The 19,041-nt window shown below is 41.9% G+C and overlaps 1 protein-coding gene across 1 annotated transcript in view; it reads left to right on the top strand.

Annotated features, from left to right (window-relative positions):
- LOC143773945 (protein transport protein Sec23A) overlaps positions 1-19,041 on the top strand; it is a 382,144-nt gene that overhangs the window by 341,133 nt on the left and 21,970 nt on the right. Inside the window, exons 14-16 of the mRNA XM_077261251.1 lie at positions 2,368-2,521; positions 13,355-13,432; positions 16,486-16,647. Of these exons, the coding sequence (XP_077117366.1) occupies positions 2,368-2,521; positions 13,355-13,432; positions 16,486-16,647 (394 nt within the window). The remainder of the gene's footprint in view (positions 1-2,367; positions 2,522-13,354; positions 13,433-16,485; positions 16,648-19,041) is intronic.

The raw sequence follows: 19,041 nt of genomic DNA, 5'->3' as shown, positions 1-19,041 counted from the left end.
GTTGCTTTTTTTTCCGCGATGCGATTTTTTCACGGAAAAAATCGCAACATTTGCACAAAATAATAAGTAAATAATAGGAGGCATATGTTAGCGTTTTTTTCGCGTTTTTATCACGTTTTTATAGCGAAAAAACACGAAAAAAACGCTAAAAATCCTGAACGTGTGCACATGGCCTGAGGGCTTGTGCACATGCTGCGGATTCCACTGCGGTTTTTACTGCGGATTTATCGCGGTTTCTATTGTGGTTTCCTCTGTGGGTCTTCACCTGCAGATTTCTATTGGAGCAGGTGTAAACCTGCAGCGGAATCCGCACAAAGAACTGACATGCTGCAGAATATAAACCGCTGCGTTTCCGTGCGTTTTTTTCCGCAGCATGTGCACTGTGGATTTCGTTTCCCATAGGTTTACATTGTACTGTAAACTCATGGGAAACCGCTGCAGGCCCGCATCTGCGGAAACGCTGTGGTTCCGCAGCAAAATCCGCAGCGTGTGCACATACCCTCACAAGTTACACATCCCTGAATTCTGTTTCAGTCTCTAACTCCTGCTGTCTTCAGATTTCATAGCAAAAACCTGCTAATAGATTCCCTTTAATTGATCTGAGATATGCTATAGTAACAGCATCATAATTTCAGCCATCTTTTTCTTCCCACTCTGTAAATAAGGGCAAATAAGGAGGGCAGTATTAAACCTCTTAGTTCTATTTTTGCTACTTTTGTTATGGAATGCAAGCTTATGTCACAAAATGTGGGCTTCCAACATTGGAAGATGACAAGCTACATATTTTACTTCCTTAAGAAAAATATCACTAATCCAAAAATGTAAACCTCTTTTGCACATTTTCTTGTTATAATAATTCAATAGTACAGCATTACAGAATGCTGTAGATAAGCCCCTGATGCCGGTGAGCTTACCTCACCATCGATTTTGGGGATTACAGGTTCCCTTTAATTTACTTGGTTTTGTAGTTGAATCAACTTAGCATCCTCTTTCTGCTGTCACTAGCTTGTCTGTTTTGTGTTGTGCTTGCATTCATCACTGCTATGCTCTACTTCATCCATCCTGCTGTTCCTGAGATACCTGTGCTACCCACATGCCTTTCTACTTCCTGCATCAATGCCCAGCGTCCGTGTGCCCATCTGGACCTAAGGCTTAAGGTACCTTCACACTAAACGATTTACCAACAATCACGACCAGCGATACGACCTGGTCGTGATCGTTGGTAAGTCGTTGTGTGGTCGCTGGGGAGCTGTCACACAGACAGTTCTCCAGCGACCAACGATGCCGAGGTCCCCGGGTAACCAGGGTAAACATCGGGTTACTAAGCGCAGGGCCACGCTTAGTAACCCGATGTTTACCCTGGTTACCAGCGTAAACGTAAAAAAAACAAACAGTACATACTCACATTCCGGTGTCTGTCAGGTCCCTTGCCGTCTGCTTCCCGCACTGACTGTGAGTGCCGGCCGTAAAGTGACGTCACCGCTGTGCTGTGCTGTACGGCCGGCACTCACAGTCAGTGCGGGAAGCAGACGGCAAGGGACCTGACGGACACCGGAATGTGAGTATGTACTGTTTGTTTTTTTTACATTTACGCTGGTAACCAGGGTAAACATCGGGTTACTAAGCGCGGCCCTGCGCTTAGTAACCCGATGTTTACCCTGGTTACCAGTGAAGACATCGCTGGATCGGTGTCACACACACCGATCCAGCGATGTCTACGGGAGATCCAGCGACGAAATAAAGTTCTGGACTTTCTTCTCTGACCAACGATGGCACAGCAGGATCCTGATCGCTGCTGCCTGTCAAACACAACGATATCGCTAGCCAGGACGCTGCAACGTCACGGATCGCTAGCGATATCGTTGCAAAATCGTTTACTGTGAAGGTACCTTTAGAGGATCCATCTCACAAAGTGAACTTAACTCAGCACAAAGCCTTTTTTGTATGAGGTGGACATACACTTCAATTCAACTTTGTATTTGTTACTTAGATGTTTCAGGGGATTTAATTAATAATGATCTGTGGTCTCTCTTGAATTTCATGACTGATCCTAGAAAAAGGATTTAAGTTCCCTTTATATGCAAAAATGTGTGGGTCTCACCTTACGGATCTCCACCAGTGTCATCTTTATAGATAAGGAATATTTGCAGATTAATAACGTTTTTTACATGACAGTTTTTCATTGCACTTTGTTTTTGTTTTATTATACTTTGTACTTCCCTATTTAACCATAATGGTTTCTTTTTATTCCTACATTTTGTAAAACAAAAATGCAATTTGGCTTGAAAAATATATAGTTTTTTTAAAATTTGATAATAGATAATGATATGTATAATGTATTGTTTTTAATCCCCCTCCCTCATGTAGCTGGGCTGATGCCCAAACTCAGATCCAAAACATTGCTGCTTCCTTCGACCAAGAGGCCTCTGCTATCCTAATGGCAAGGTTGGCTATGTTTAGAGCAGAAACTGAAGAGGGTCCAGATGTCTTGAGGTGGCTGGATAGGCAACTAATACGATTGGTAAGATGATTTTTTCATGAAAAACACTTGATTATGAATATTTGATGGTGAACCGGGCTTCCACATATTTTTGGTAATACCTTGAAAGGAAATATGTGGTAAACCTACTGTATATACTTGTACACTTTACATGTTATTGTTTATTCACAATTAACATTAGTTTGTGATGCAAATTTGTGTTTAGAAAAAGCATATTGAAAGGATTTTCCACTACCTCGTCTCATATCGGTTACCAGCTCCACACAAGCACGTTTTTTGATTTAGTATTATTACCTGTGATGCCTCCTTGCGCATGCCTCATTGTAGGCCGTGTGATTCACGGTTTTCATACATTGTTTCCTTTCTGTGCTGTATCTTCCGATATATCGCTTTTCTAGGTTCTGGAGTTAGATGGAATGTGACAAACACATGACACTCCTGCACCTGATGGTACATTGGGGACTGTATGTATGCAGCAGACTTGATACAGCTTGCTCGGCTTACCATGTATCAAAGAAGTGCAGCACCAATTTACTGCAAATGCGCACAGATCTGGCAAGGTTTGAGAGGCACTGATCAATTTTCCTGTTTTGCGCCATAGAATAGGAGTATCTGTTAGGCTTGAGTCACAGTGTATATTCTCTCATCTGACAGAATTGGGTCAATTATGCAAATCACACCGTGATCAAACTCTGAGCACAGTTTGATCAGAGTGAGCATAGTGTTCTCTGATTCCCTCAGATGAGAAGATGGCCAAGTGCGATCTGAAAATTTGATCAACTCGGCCATGCCGCCATTTTATCCTTAGAAGAAAATAGACTAGGCACTCAGCTTATGCAGAACTTTTTGTGGTTTAATGTCGTCAACAAATAAACGTTTCAGCCACAGTAAAAGGCCTTCTTCAGTAACGGTTAGTACCAGAAGAAGATGATAACGTAGGTGAACGTGGTTATATAACGTAGACATGATAACAGCAATATCTGTGCAGGAGTATAAGGTCCCAACTGGAGTAACCGGTGTGTAGTAGAGACCCAGAAAGGACAATGTGCCGGCGTGTCTGGCAGGGACTCTGTATGTATTTCTATATATATGGTGTGGGACCCTACTAAGGCACCTATTCTGGTAGTGCATGCAGTGTTTCTTCATGCCATTTTATCCTTAGTCTGGCTGTGTCGGAGGAAAATATCGTACATGTGCACAGCTCCATAGACTAACATTCGTCAGATCGCACTTGGACCGAAAATACGGTTGTCTGCACCTGCCCCTATATGCATAAATCTCACAAACATGTTGCACTAATTTACCACTGCATTCAATTTGCACATAAACACACCTAAAGGAAACTCTTTGTTCGCTTCCTGCCTGGAATCTGAAGTTTATTTCATACAGAATATTGTTATATATCTGCAAAGTACGGTATTAAGCTGTGCCTGTATGTTATAGGCTCAACTAAAGAAGGAGGATGCAGAGCCTTCAAATGGGTTAATCCATTAAAGACATAGCTGCTTCTAAAGGGTTGAACTTCTAGAGAATAGTATACATGTTTCTAATTGGTTAATTTCTAAGAGAAGAAGACAACCGCTTGTAAAGGATCAATCTATGTCTGCACATACTGCACACAGACAGAAAACAACAACATACTAAGGAGAAGGATACAACAGGATTGACCTCTTTTGCTGTTTTTAGCCTCCTCACGCTGCTCTATGATACATCGTTTTCTATATCATTACATTCATCATCAAGTGTTAAACAGTTCAGTTCTTCCCTGTGGTTTGATAGTAGTGTGCAAATCATGAAAAAGGGAAGCAGGTTATACCTGCAATAAGGAATATAAACCAGCTCACCCGTGATGCATAAACCAATCCTCGGGAGCACGGACCCGCCGTGTTCAGGCGTATAGAGTCCAAAAAAGAAAAGAATGTCCAGCTTCACCGAATCCATAAAAAAGAGTTTTCTTTATTCACATACTTTTAAGCATAGAGGATACAGACTTCAACACAAGCCATATGGGTAAGAATCTCAACGCGTTTCTGGAGACTAAGCTCCCTTAATCATGACAACATGTCATGATTAAGGGAGCTTAGTCTCCAGAAACGCGTTGAGATTCTTACCCATATGGCTCGTGCTGAAGTCTGTATCCTCTATGCTTAAAAGTATGTGAATAAAGAAAACTCTTTTTTACGGATTCGGTGAAGCTGGACATTCTTTTCTTTTTTATACCTGCAATACCAAGATAGGTTATTACACTTGGGGCTATTTAGTTTTGAAAAACGAAGGCTGAGGGGTGATCTTATTTTAATGTATAAATATATGAGGGGACAGTACAAAGACCTTTCTGATGATCTTTTTAATCATAGACCGGTGACAGGGACAAGGGGGCATCCTCTACCTCTGGAGGAAAGAAGGTTTAAGCATAATAACAGACGCGGATTCTTTACTGTAAGAGCAGTGAGACTATGGAACTCTCTGCCGTATGATGTTGTAATGAGTGATTCATTACTTAAATTTAAGAGGGGACTGGATGCCTTTCTTGAAAAGTGTAATGTTACAGGTTATATATATTAGATTCCTTGATAGGGTGTTGATCCAGGGAACTAGTCTGATTGCCGTATGTGGAGTCGGGAAGGAATTTTTTTCCCTAATGTGGAGCTTACTCTTTGCCACATGTTTTTTTTTGCCTTCCTCTGGATCAACATGTTAGGGCATGTTAGGTTAGGCTATGGGTTGAACTAGATGGACTTAAAGTCTTCCTTCAACCTTAATAACTATGTATGTTACTATGTTACTATGTTATTAATGGTTGTCTGAGAAATGTTCTGCTACAATGAATGCATTTGGCAAAAAAAATCATCAAGATCCACTTCTGGCAGCTCCCTTTGCATTTGCCAACTAATTACGTCTTAGATGTGCTCAATGGGAGACAAGTCTGGAGTTGCTGCGTCTGCTCACAATAGCACAAGCAACATGTGTCCTGACATTGTTATGTTTGAAAACAGCTCCTGGGACATTTTGGAGAAATGCTGTGCTGTTTGTGTATCTCGAATGAGGACTAGAGGGGTCTAGCTACTGTATGTTATGTAACCCCACACCATAGTTTTGGGAGAAGAACCAACATGACATTTTCACATGAAGATCTCTTCATGGCATCATCAGATGTGAAGAATAGTGCGTAGTGATCCATTTAGTGCTGCAAATGAAATTAGACATCACATTCAAGCCTAAGGCATCAAACATTTTCTGCACAAACCATTAGAAGGCTTTTGCACAACACTGGGCCGTGAGCCAGACATCCCACTACAGGTGTTCCATTGACCTCATGCCACTGCTGTCAAAGGTTATCATTGTACAGCGCAAGACAGCAATGGAGGCTGGAATAGAGGTCTGTTCTTTTTAGCGATGATCACCACAAATGTTTTCAATCATAGCTGGAGATTAGTCTGGAGACCATGTAGGCAAGTCATGAAGATGCCTTCACTGGGGAACATGAAAGTCTCCCAAGAGCCGATTTTTTTTCATGTTGCTTGTGCTATTGTGAACAACCTAAGTGTACTGAGATGGCCGGCTGCATCTCCAAACTTATTTCCTATTGAGCACATGTTACGCATCTGCCTTTGCGCCATAGGGCTTCATCATCCTCCCCATGGCTACTGTCCTCTCCTTTTACAAGTGGCCCGATGTTTTCCTATGTCATCATTTGCCTAGGCTTACATAAGGCCCACTTAGACACGTGTCTTGATATTAAAACTCTTGTTTGTTTTCTGTACAACACTACTTGCTCCTGACTTGCTTCTGCTTGCTTTGTCTTGGACTTTCCTGCATTCTTTCTGTCTTTGGCCTCCAGTGTTTCAAGTTCTTGCACCATACCTGCTTTCTTGTGTATTGTCTACCTATGGCATCCAGTGATTCAATTACGGTACTTTCTCCTTAATGTCTCCTGCTGCTGCATCATTACCCATGATCCGTCTGCACAGTCGGACCTGGGGCTTAGAGGATCCACCTATGAAGGTGAGCCCTTAACAGCACATCTGAGATATCTTTGGTTGGCAATTACAACAGCAGCTGCCAGCAGCGGATCTGGAAAATTGTCATGCCCAAATGCATTCAGCGTTGACAAAAACTCATGTATACTCATATAACTCATTGCTTGTATAACTATTAATAACCTCATTGAGAGCAACCAAGGCGTGTAAGTGCAAGGATTTATGCACAAAACATACATACTCAACTCTGAATAAATCAAGATATTTTGAAAACATTTATATCCAATTTTTCATCATTTACATGTCATTACCATGTCTATCAATCTTGTGATTTTCATAATTCCATGACTATTGCTTATTTATGTTGCAATTTAAGTGTTGAGGAATGTGTATATAATAGTATATTTGAAAAAGTCTATGCATTTTGGTTTAATTTTACTCCAAAAAGTATCCTACGAGGTGATAAGTCCTAAATGAGTAAAGATGATCTAACTACAGTAGTGTTCAAAATACCAGCAGTCCAAAATGATTTAATTATTAATTAATTAATTAATCAGTGTTTTGGGTATAAATTATATTATCACATGTCAAACAATTTACCAGTTGGAGCAGTAGATTCTAAGAAAGCCAACACACTCCGCATTGATGATCTGCAGGTTTTTGAGTCCGTGTATTAGAATAATTAATTGAAAGGGGAAAGTGTTCACAATAATAGCAGTGTGGAGTTCAGTTAGTGAAGTCAGTCATTCTGAAGAAACAAGTGTGAATCAGGTGTCCCTTATTTAAGCGTGAACCCAGGACATGTTGTACATGCATTTCTCCTTGAAAACCTGACAGACAATGATTGGCTGTTCAGCTAAAATGATCTCCAATGCTTTAAAATGGAAAGCCAAACCATAGAGATGTGGAAGAAAGTGGAAGACTAATATTCAAAAATGGATGGAAGAATAGCCAGAATTGCAAAGCCTCAGCCAATGATCAGCTCCAGCATGATCAAAGACCGTCTCAAGTTACCTGTAAGGACTGTGACAGTGAGAAGACAACTGTGTGAAGCTAATCTCTTACCAAGAAGTCCCCGCAAAGTCCTACTGTTAAAAAAAAGAAATGTACTGAAGCGGATACAATTTGCCAAAGAACACATCAAAGAACCTAAAGAGAAATGGAGAAGCAGTTTGTGGACTAATGAAATTAAAACTTTTCTTTCCAGGACGTCCCCCTGACAGCACCCTGGAGGACGTCCTCCTCCTCCTTGCAGGGACAGGAAAAACACACGAGAGGTTAAAAGGTCCCACTCCGCCCCCTTTCCTTCAGTGTTTTTCCTGTCCCTGCATGGAGGGACACACGAGAGATCTGCGCAGCGTGCAAAGGCTTACCGGAGGGCTCAGAGGGATCATGCGGCTGGTCCAATATCCTTCCCCCTGTCAAGTGGCCCAGGGCAGAATCTTCCCGGTGGGGAGTCCCTCTGCCCCAGAGACCAGTCAAGCGGACGAGCTCCTGGGTAGAGCCGCTTCCTCCCGGTGGGGAGCTCTCGGCTCTGGCGCCATGCGGCAGGAGAAAAGGCACCTGGAACCATGTGTTCCATACAGGAACACGGAGGAGTTGGCGGTCAGCAGGAAGCCACTCCCGGAACCGAGCGTCACTTCCGGTCAGCGGGGACCCAGCTTGCATTCCACATCGTGGAACGTGGAAGTAGGTGCAAAAATAACCCAGTGTCACTTCCGGTGACATCAGCAGCATATCCCGTCCAGCGTTTCACAGCGTGGAATGCGGATGTGGTTGGGGAAAAAAGCGGGCGGCAAATTTGATTAAATTTGCGCTCAGGCTTCTGAGAGTCCGCATATGAACAGGACTCGCGGTCAAATGTTCAGCATCGCTGGTTTGGCAGAGGGTGTGTGTCTTGGAGCCAGTGTCTAAATGACTGAAACTAAAGATGATATGGAATTCAGGAGTGAGGATGCCGGGGTAAGTGCGCATAGCACAGATGCACCTGAACACGCATGTAGACACTAAGCCCAGCCCTATTATCCCTATTCTTGTATTATTTAGGATAAGGATATCCCACAGACACCCCTCCCAATGGCCAAAAAGCCAGGTAAGGCCTCGGCAAAGTGTAACCGTTGCTCCATAGGCCATTTAAAGCTTCCAGAGGCGTACAAAAAATCACTCTGCAGCTCATGTATTTCCAAAGTTGTAAGGGAAGAACAACCAACCTTGTCTGAGATGAGAAGTTTAATCCGGGAGGAAGTGCAAGCCTCCATGGCTACCATATCACAACCGCACCATTCCAGTCCAGGTCCGAGCCGTAAGAGACCCAGATGGGACCCAGAACAGAGAGATCTTGATATATCTTCAAATGAAGAATCAGACTTTAAGAGCTCAAACCAGGAAGAAGGGGAGCTTCCACTAAAAGAGCAGGATCAATATAGGAAATATCTCTTCCCAGTGGAAGATACGGAAGATCTAGTACAGGCGGTGAGAAATACTATGCAGATGTAGAAGGAGCCGCGTAAAGAGTCCAGACAGGATCTAATGTTTGGAGGTCTTACATCTCAGAGACAGACGGTGTTCCCTGTAAGTGAACATATCCGGCTGATGATATTTCAAGAATGGAAGGAAGCAGAGCGTAGACTAGTGATGTCCCGGGAATTTAAGGGCCGTCTACCATTTGACACAGATGACATCAAGACATGGGAAGAAATCCCTAAAGTCGCCGTACCTGTGGCCAAAGTTACAAAAAAGACATCCATTCCTTTTGAGGACTCTTCAAGCCTCAGAGATGCCATGGACCGCAAGGCAGATATTCTCCTACGTCGAGCTTGGAAAACATCAGATCAGAGGGCTACAAAATAGAGCTTATATCTACCCCGCCCCAAAGGTGTATCCCACCGACAACCATGGCAGTTGATTCTCCAATGTTCTCAGACCTTCAGGAACTTTTCAGCTCCAAGGTCATAATTCGGGTCCCCTCATCAGAAATAGGCAAAGGTCACTACTCTTCCCTATTCTCAATCCCGAAACCATCAGGGGAAACACGCACAATCATAAACCTAAAACCGTTAAACGCATGGGTCAACTACAAAAGGTTCAGGATGGAATCTATAAGGTCAACCATCCACCTCATAGACAAAAATTCAGTAATGTGCACTTTCGACCTCAAGAGTAGTTATTATTATCAGGTTCCAATCCAACCAACCTCTCTGGAACTTCTGAGGTTCTCGGTAAGTCTGCCGGACCAAACCTGCCACCTCCAGTTTCAATGCCTCCCATTCGGCTTGGCCTCAGCTCTAAGAATATTTACGAAGCTGATCGCAGAGGTAGTTGCATACCTAAGAAACCAAGGAATTACAATAATTCCTTATTTGGACAATTTTCTCCTGGTAGCCTGATCAGAAAGGACTTTACTCCTACACAGAGATCGAACCATTGCGGTGTTAGAACACCTTGGCTGGGTCGTAAATCGAAAAAAGTCACACCTGAAGCCCGAATCTCGGAAAGTATTCCTTGGAGTGCTTCTGGATTCTACCTGCAGACAATCCTTTCTACCAAGAGAAAAGCAGGAGTCAATAAGGAAAATGATCACAGGATTCCTGAGACATCGGGTTACCATAAGATCAGCCATGAAGATCTTAGGAATAATGATAACCTGTATCACCTGTGTCAGGTGGGCCCAAGCTGGACAGACCAATACATCTATCAACAGCAGTGAGAAGATCATTATGATGGTGGACACAACCCAGCAACCTAAGAACAGATGTCTCATGGATTCCGACCCCTTGTGTAGTAATCACCACGGACGCCAGTCAGTGGAGATGGGGAGCACACCTAGAAGGGAGTTTTTTCAGGACAGGTGGCCCGAAGACATCAGCCACAAGTCATCAAACTTCAGGGAATTTTATGCAGTGTGGGAGACCCTAAGAAGAAACCGTTCTCGGTTAAAGAACAAGCATGTGAAGATTTTAACGGACAACATGACAGCAGTGTCATTCTTGAGACACCAGGGAGGTCCCAAGCACAAAGCACTACAAGATCTAGCACAAAAGATATTTGTCTGGGCAGAGAACACAGTTCCTTCAATTACAGCAGTGAACTTAGAAGGGTCGCAAAATATCCTGGCCGACTACCTAAGCAGGAGGAAGGTCTGCCCAACAGAGTGGGAACTAAATCAAGAAGTTTTCCAACTATTATGCCACCGTTGGGGAACTCCCAGAATAGATTTGTTTGCCACAAGAAAAAATTCGAAGGTGCCCAGATTCTATTCTCTCAATCCTTCAGACATGCCAGAAGCAATTGACGCCTTAAGCCAGACATGGGACGAACCACTCTCCTATGCGTTTCCCCCATTGGCACTCATTCCAGTGGTACTCAGAAAAATCAAGGAAGACCAGGCAACAGTTCTGTTGATTGTGCCATTCTGGACAAAGAGAAGCTGGTTCCCGTTGCTGGGGTCCATGACTACAGAGAACCCAATCAAGCGTTCTTCTATGGAAGGGCATCATCTATCAGGGTCCTGTCTTGCACCAAAACCCAGAAAGGTTACACCTGTCAGCATGGATCCTGAAAGGGACATCTTGAAAGCTCGGGGTTTATCAGATGAAGTCATTTCAACCATTCAAGCTACCAGAAAACCAGTAACTTTGGCGATCTACTACAAGATCCGGAAGAAATTCTGTATGGAGGGTGGCAGGTCGGCCGTGTTGCCAGAGACCCCGGATGTCCCTAGAGTTCTGGATTTTCTTCAGTCTGGGTTCAACATGGCTCTTAGGCCTAGTACCCTTAAGGTACAGATTTCAGCCCTCAGCACTTTCTTAGATTATCCTTTGGCCTCCCACCCATCGATAATTAGGTTTGTTAAAGCCATCCAGAGATTGCGTCCCACCTTTAGGCAGTTAATCCCCTCTTGGGACTTAAACTTGGTCCTCGGGGCTTTATGTAAGAACCTTATGCCCTAGGTGAAAACATGCCTATCTCAGTTCGTACATGGAAAACAGCCTTGCTAGTAGCAATTACGACAGCTAAAAGAGTGGGAGAGATTCAGGCTTTATCTATTAGGGATCCGTATCTTCAGATTCGCGATGATCACATAATCTTAAAATTAGACCCATTGTTTATCCCAAAAATTGCTTCAGTACAAAACCGGAACCAATAGATAATTTTACCCTCCTTTTGCGAAAACGCCTCTAATGCAAAAGAGCAATCTTTACATTCCCTGTAGGTAAGACAAGCAGTGTTATACTATCTAGAGGCCACTAGTACCTGGAGAAGGGACCCTAACCTATTTATCCTGTTTGGGGGAAAAATAGGGGTAAAAAAGCTTCCAAAGCTTCTATAGCTAGATGGATCACAACTGTGATTGCTAAAGCCTATTCATCAGAGGGGGTAGACTGCCCAGTGGGAATAAAAGCTCATTCTACTGGGGCCATTTCAGCATCATGGGCTGAACGAGTGGGGGTGTCCTTAGAACAAATATGTAAGGCCGCAACCTAGGCCAGGGTGAATACATTCTGTAAACATTATAAACTTGACGTGTTAGCAGCCCAGGAAACGTCATTTGGGAGAAAAGTTCTCCAAGCAGTAGTCCAACCCTAAAGGAGTTTTCTTTGGTATTCTCCAGGGTGCTGTCAGGGGGACATCCTGGAAAATGGGTATTAGACCTACCGGTAATTCGGTTTCCAGGAGTCCATCCAGACAGCACCGTTACTTTCCCCCCCATGTATACTATTTTCATATGCTGTAATATGATTTGGTTAATTAAAAGAATTCAAACTGCATTTATCCATGGTGTGGTACTTGTCAAAACACAGAAGGAAAGGGGGCAGAGTGGGACCTTTTAACCTCTCGTGTGTTTTTCCTGTCCCTGCAAGGAGGAGGAGGACGTCCTCCAGGGTGCTGTCAGGATGGACTCCTGGAAACCGAATTACCAGTAGGTCTAATACCCATTTTTTGGGTCCAAAGGCTGCAGTCAGTTCGTCAGACGACCCCCAAACTCATTATTCAAGCCACGGTACACTCTGAAGACAGTGAAGCATAGTGGTGCAAGAATCACAATATGGGCATTTGTCTCTTACTATGGTTCCGGGCCTATTTACCACATACCAGGGATCATTGACCAGTTTGCCTATATTAAAATACTTGAAGAGATCAAAATCAAAAAGATCTTCTGTAAACAATCAAAATCTTGGTTCCAGTCCAACAAAATTGAGGTTATGGAGCGGCCAGCCCAATCCCTGAACCTTAATCCGATAGAAAACTTGTGGGGTGAAATTAAAAATGCCGTTTATGAGGTAAAGCCAACAAATGCCAAAGAGTTGTGAGATATAGTCCAAGCATCCTGGGCTGGAATAACAGTGACAGGGACCAGAAGTTGGGTGACTCTATGTAACATAGATGTGAAGCAGTTCTAAAAAACTGTGGGTAGCAAATAAATATTAGGTTAGGAAGTCACAGGAATGCTAAATCCACAAAATAATACATATTGTGAGTCTGTAAAGACAGATGCAGACACTGCTATTTTTTTTAAAACAGCCTAATGTTCATTTTTTGTTATTTTCTGTAAAGTAGTTAGAAATTATATACATTTCTCTTTGTGTTTTGAATTAGAAAACAATGTGCAATGTTCCCAATACTGGAAATAAAAACTTGTATACAGATTTTGGGATTAACTCACGTTTTTTAACACACTGCTTTTATTTTGAGCACTACTGTATGTGACATATTAGTATAGATGGTATCAAATTGACTTTTTGATAAGCAGTTTGTCACTTTCTGATTGAGTTCCATTCAACAAGAACAAAATGGCATGGCTTTGGATATGTATTTAATATGCTTTTTACCATCTAACAATAGGAACATAAAGTAATTGTTTTTGTTTCTCTAGTGCCAGAAGTTTGGAGAGTATCACAAGGATGACCCTAATTCCTTCCGCTTCTCAGAAACATTTTCTCTTTTCCCCCAGGTATATACTTACATATTTTCAGTAAGTCTTTACAGTCCAAGTTGTAAGGCTTTTAAATAAATACCTAAACCTTTACTTACCTTTGCTTACTTGAGAGCGGCACCTTTTTTATTTTTTCGTCAACATAGCAATGTGGGGAAAAATACAAAAGGGGTCCGCACTCCTATAGTATTAATTTATAGTTACACAAAAAAGTTGTGGGCAATATACAAAACTATATATACAGACTATGCATCAACACATTGCAACAAGTGAACATATGAATCCCATTAATGCTACAGACATAAAAACATAAGGTACGTAAAAGGGGTGTTCCAGAACTAACATTTATTTTAATTCTAAATGGCTATCTATTTAATGTCATAATCTAATCTATTTTATAATATACTTTATTTTAAAAGTCCCTATCTTTCCTTCACTACACTATTTAACTACTTTATTTATTTTTTACTACTACATTTTGATTGAGAATTCCAGTGCATGCTGGGATAGTCACAGGAGTCGTCATCAGGGGGCAGAGGGTGTGGTCACTGCCATAGCCTCTGCCCTCTCCCTGAAATTAAGCAAATTTAGTGACATCCGTTTCAGGACCGAGTCTTTTCATTACATCCGTGGTGTCTCTTACACGAGAAGGCAGGGTTTCAACCAATAGGTGCAGGTAATGTTCGATAATTTTGCATACTGGGTTACTGAACCCTCCAATGCCAGAGACAATTGGACAATCTGGTGGATTAAGGGGGTCCTTGAGGACTTTGGGAAGTAAATAAAAAGTGTGAATAACCAGACACTTCACAAATAACTCTTCTAGTACCATTTTAGGAATGATGATGCCTTGAGAAAAAGCCCTGTCTAGGATTTGAAAAGGTTCCATAGAGAAGCCAGTTTGAGGGTTATAGGACAAGGAAGTGTAAGACTTCTGGTCCCTAAGTCGCCGGAAAAGCTCTCTTGTATGTCGCAATGAGCCAGATGACCACATTGTCCCTCTTTCCATTTGGTTTAAATAACACGTCCTCTAGGGACCGCAGCTCTCTGAGCTCTCTTCATCGTTCACAAGTAAGATTATCATCTACTCTATTGGTGGAAATGGACCTGAAATCCTCAGCAACAAGTTTGCTGAAGATTTCAACCTGAGGACAGAGTGAGAATGGGGTGGGGGAATACCTGTGGGAGCACTTGAGCTTTCCTTTCTAACTCCTCCAGGATCAAGATGGCCTCCCATTCTGCCCTGGTGTTAAGACCCAAATCAAGATCAGTTTTTGAGTGTAATTTTTGTTTCACAAGCTTTCTCGAGAAAATGTGTAGATCCTTTACTGCAGTAAAAAAAAAAAAGTAAAGTTATTATTTGGAACAAAAGGGAGGTCCAATTCTGAAACCTCCTGCTGAGTGTTAGATAAGACATGGGTGGATAAGTTAATTACCTCAAAATTATTGTTTTTACTCTTTTTCTCTGTAGACTGAGGGAGTATTAATTTACATTTGTTAAATGTTTTTCCCTTTTGAGCAATGGGATGTCTAATCAACTAGATTGGTGCTTACATTAATGCCCACTGAAGAATTATCATCAGCCGATGATGCTGAAGAAGCTGAATTTGAACGGATCTTTGTGGTAGATCTATAAATTTGATTATTTTTAAAATCAGTGGCATCCATTTGATATTTGTTGGTTTTAGCAGCAACTAAATATTTTTCTCATTTGCAAAAGTCAGTATCCAAATCCTCATTAAGTTTAGTCATGGCATCTGGGGAAAACCGATTAAGGAGGTTCTCCTTGATTGAATTAAGCTCAGTTTCAACTTATACCAAAGACGTTGTGTTAGACCCAATCAAAAGATCCATAAAGTCACCTGGAACATGTGGAATAGAGCTCTTCCTATTGTTTTTTTTAAATCTCGTCATCAATCATGAAAGAAGGAAAAACCTGAATGCGTAGGCCTCGAAGTATCAATCCCTTAATTAGATATTGCTCCAGAAACGACTTATTCCACCATAACCTAGTTTTCATGTTTAATAAGTTTTTAAGTTTAACCCCTTTCTGACAATGGTCGTAATGATCTGTCCATGTGCTCTGAGCATATTTGACCATGGATGGATCATTATTATCATATATAATCATATGACACAAACTGCATGACAAAAGGAAAGTGCTAAACCCGTGTCACGAAAATGGCTCAGAGCTTAGTGGAGGGAAGCACTCCTTGGAGCAAGGGACAGAACCACAGAGCACTGTGTCTTCCTGAACTGACAAATTAAATAAACACAAGAGTGATACCCAATGGTATTATATAGGAATACCCTGTTAATTCGATATTTTTTGTAAACCAATAATTCATTAAATACCATAGAGCCACCGTATGTACAGAAAAATAGTGGAGACCACTTACAAGAAAAAACTAATCCGTGCTCCAAACAGGGTAAACCAAAAACCACTCAAGCAGAGAATGCATGATAAAAAGATATATCTTTATTAAGAAATAATATGACAATAGAAAAGCATACAATAAATGTCGATTTCTGTATATAAAAAAGACCAATTTTGCATGTGGCATGTGATAAGGTAAAATTCACAAAAATGAATATATATATACAGTATATATATATATATATATATATATATATATATATATATATATATATATATATATATATATATATATATATATATATATATATTGCAAAAACTAAGCACACCAGTGTAGTACATAGATAACAAAATAAAAAAAATAAAAAATATATAGAGGTTGAGGTGACAGCTCTTTCTCACTTTCCAGTTATAATTAATCTCATCTATTCAATGTAAGGGTGATATGTCCCCTCTCTGGAAATGTCTTTATGTACTTTACAATTTTTCTCTACGACAATATGTAATTTTTGTATGCATTGTCATTTGGAATAGTGTCTATTATACTTGTAATACTGCAAACATTCATCATATGCATGTTGATTTAGGAGGATGGGACTGATAGTCAATAGTTTAGAAGATATATTTTGACAACAATTTTTAACAATTGATGAAATTATTCAAAACTGAGTTTTGTTTTTTACTTACCTTTTAGTTTATGTTCCATTTGAGAAGATCACCTTTTCTGCAGGTGTTTAACAACAGTCCAGATGAGAGTTCCTACTATAGACATCACTTTATGCGTCAAGATCTTACCCAGTCCCTTATAATGATGCAGCCCATCCTTTATTCATACTCTTTCAGTGGTCCTCCAGAGGTATGTCCAGTAATAGCTGATAACTACCATGTATCCAGAGGGGTATTTCTTTCAATTTGTCATGTAGTGTTATTGGTATAAACATGTTCAAATATGCAAATTCACAGTGATCGGAAACAAAAAGACAAATTAAAGGCTTAAATCGCCTTGTGAGATTAAAAAATTATAAACACATGTAATATAAAAATACAAAATGGTGTGGTTAAAACTTTATTCTAATTTATACTTATTTATATAAATGGTGTATAATTATGGAAATGAGCTATGAAGTTAACGATACATTATGAATAATACATAAGCCTATACAATACGTGTATAATTTGAATGGGTTTCCCTGGGAAGATACTTTATGGGGTTGCATCCATCACACATAGGGTAACAGCATAAAAATGTGTATATGTTTGCATTTTTTTTTAACTAATTACTGTTGAATGAAAGAGTGTAGTCTACTCAGCTGTTTCATGTCTGTTGTGCAGACGAGCTAATGAAATCCTAAGGGCATGTTAAGTGAGTATGTGATAAGCTTTCCCAGCATACACACTACTAGTGTAACAAACAGGAGATGTGAGCATAACCTTGACATTTTTGTTAACCTCTTCCCAACTTAGGTCGTTATAGGGTCTTCATGTATGGGGTGGGGTCAGGAGTTGAGGCTGCACCATATCTGGCAGATGCTGGTTGTGTGCTTCTGTCTGAATTGACCTACGGGCATCACTAGGAGTGGAGCCTGCAGCTTAGCTTGACCCAGCACAGGAAACCTCACCTAGTTGAGACATGGAAAGGACTGACAAATGGAAAGCTCAGCTCCGATTTCTGCTGTTAATCACTAACAGCAGCATTTCAATGACTATGATGTAAGATTTGCATGTTGATGTGTTGACACGGCAGCTGGGAACTTGCAGAAGACCACCATGGCTTCCATCTTAGTCCTCTTGTGAAGCCTATCCCAGCCCACAGTAATAAGACAATAATTTAGGTTATTAATGGAATGGATAGACTGCAGTATCAAGACAGGTTATCAAACTTGTGTTACACATTTGTCCCAGGCATCCCGGCTTTGCTCCATTCTCCCGGGTTTGCTGCCCTCTGTTGTGCTCCTTATCGAGTTTTGCAAGTTGCCCGGTGTGGATCAGTAACAACACCTCCCTAGACCTATTTCAGGCCCATTAACACACACTCACCTGTGTCTTGGGATTGAGTCTCAAGACTTTTGTTTGGTCTGCTCCACCTTCTGTGCATACTGTGCTTTACCTTGCTTCCATCCCTGCTGGGTTTCATTGCATCTGTCCTACTGCTCCCGAGATTCCTGTTTGTCCTAAGTCCTTGCTTACCACGTGCTTTCCTGCTTGCCACACCCACACCTGGTGTCCGTGTGCCCACCCAGTCCTGAGGCTTTGAGGTTCCATCTCACCTGTTGAGCCTAAACAACTTGAGGTTATTCAGTTTGGAACAGTGAAGGCTTAAGGTACCTTCACACTGAGCAACTTTCCAACGAGAACGACGACGATCCATGACGTTGCAGCGTCCTGGATAGCGATCTCGTTGTGTTTGACACGCAGCAGCGATCTGGATCCTGCTGTGATATCGCTGGTCGGAGCTAGAAGTCCAGAACTTTATTTGTTCGTCAGATCGGTGTGTATCGTTGTGTTTGACAGCAAAAGCAACGATGCCTGCAATGTTTTACAATGGTAACCAGGGTAAACATCGGGTTACTAAGCGCAGGGCCGCACTTAGTAACCCGATATTTACCCTGGTTACCATTGTAAAAGTAAAAAAAACCACTACATACTCACCTTCTGATGTCTGTCACGTCCCCCGGCGTCCACAGGGTTAAACTGCTTTCGGCAGGAGCGCTGCTAAATGCACGCCCTGCTGCCGAGAGCTTCCCTGCACTGACTGTCAGTGCCGGCCGTAAAGCAGAGCACAGCGGTGACGTCACCGCTGTTACTGCCGGGTGCCGGCGCTGACACATTCAGTGCAGGGAAGCTCTCTCAGCAGGAGCGCTTGCTAATGCTGCGCTGCTGCCGAAAGCAGTTTAACCCTGTGGACGCCGGGGGACGTGACAGACATCAGAATGTGAGTATGTAGTGTTTTTTTTTAACTTTTACAATGGTAACCAGGGTAAATATCGGGTTACTAAGCGCGGCCCTGCGCTTAGTAACCCGATGTTTACCCTGGTTACCCGGGTGCTGCAGGGGGACTTCGGCATCGTTGAAGACAGTTTCAACGATGCCGAAGTCGTTCCCCTGATCGTTGGTCGCTGGAGAGAGCTGTGTGACAGCTCCCCAGCAACCTAAACAGCGACGCTGCAGCGATCGGCTCGTTGTCTATATCGCTGCAGCGTCGCTGAGTGTGACGTTACCCTTAGAGGCTCTCTTCTTACAATGTACAAAT

This window comes from Ranitomeya variabilis, chromosome 1, assembly GCF_051348905.1.
Source record: "Ranitomeya variabilis isolate aRanVar5 chromosome 1, aRanVar5.hap1, whole genome shotgun sequence".
In the NCBI taxonomy this organism is placed as follows: Eukaryota; Metazoa; Chordata; class Amphibia; order Anura; family Dendrobatidae; genus Ranitomeya; species Ranitomeya variabilis.
Note: the sequence above shows the minus strand (reverse complement) of the source record. Positions and strands in the feature narration are given on the sequence as shown.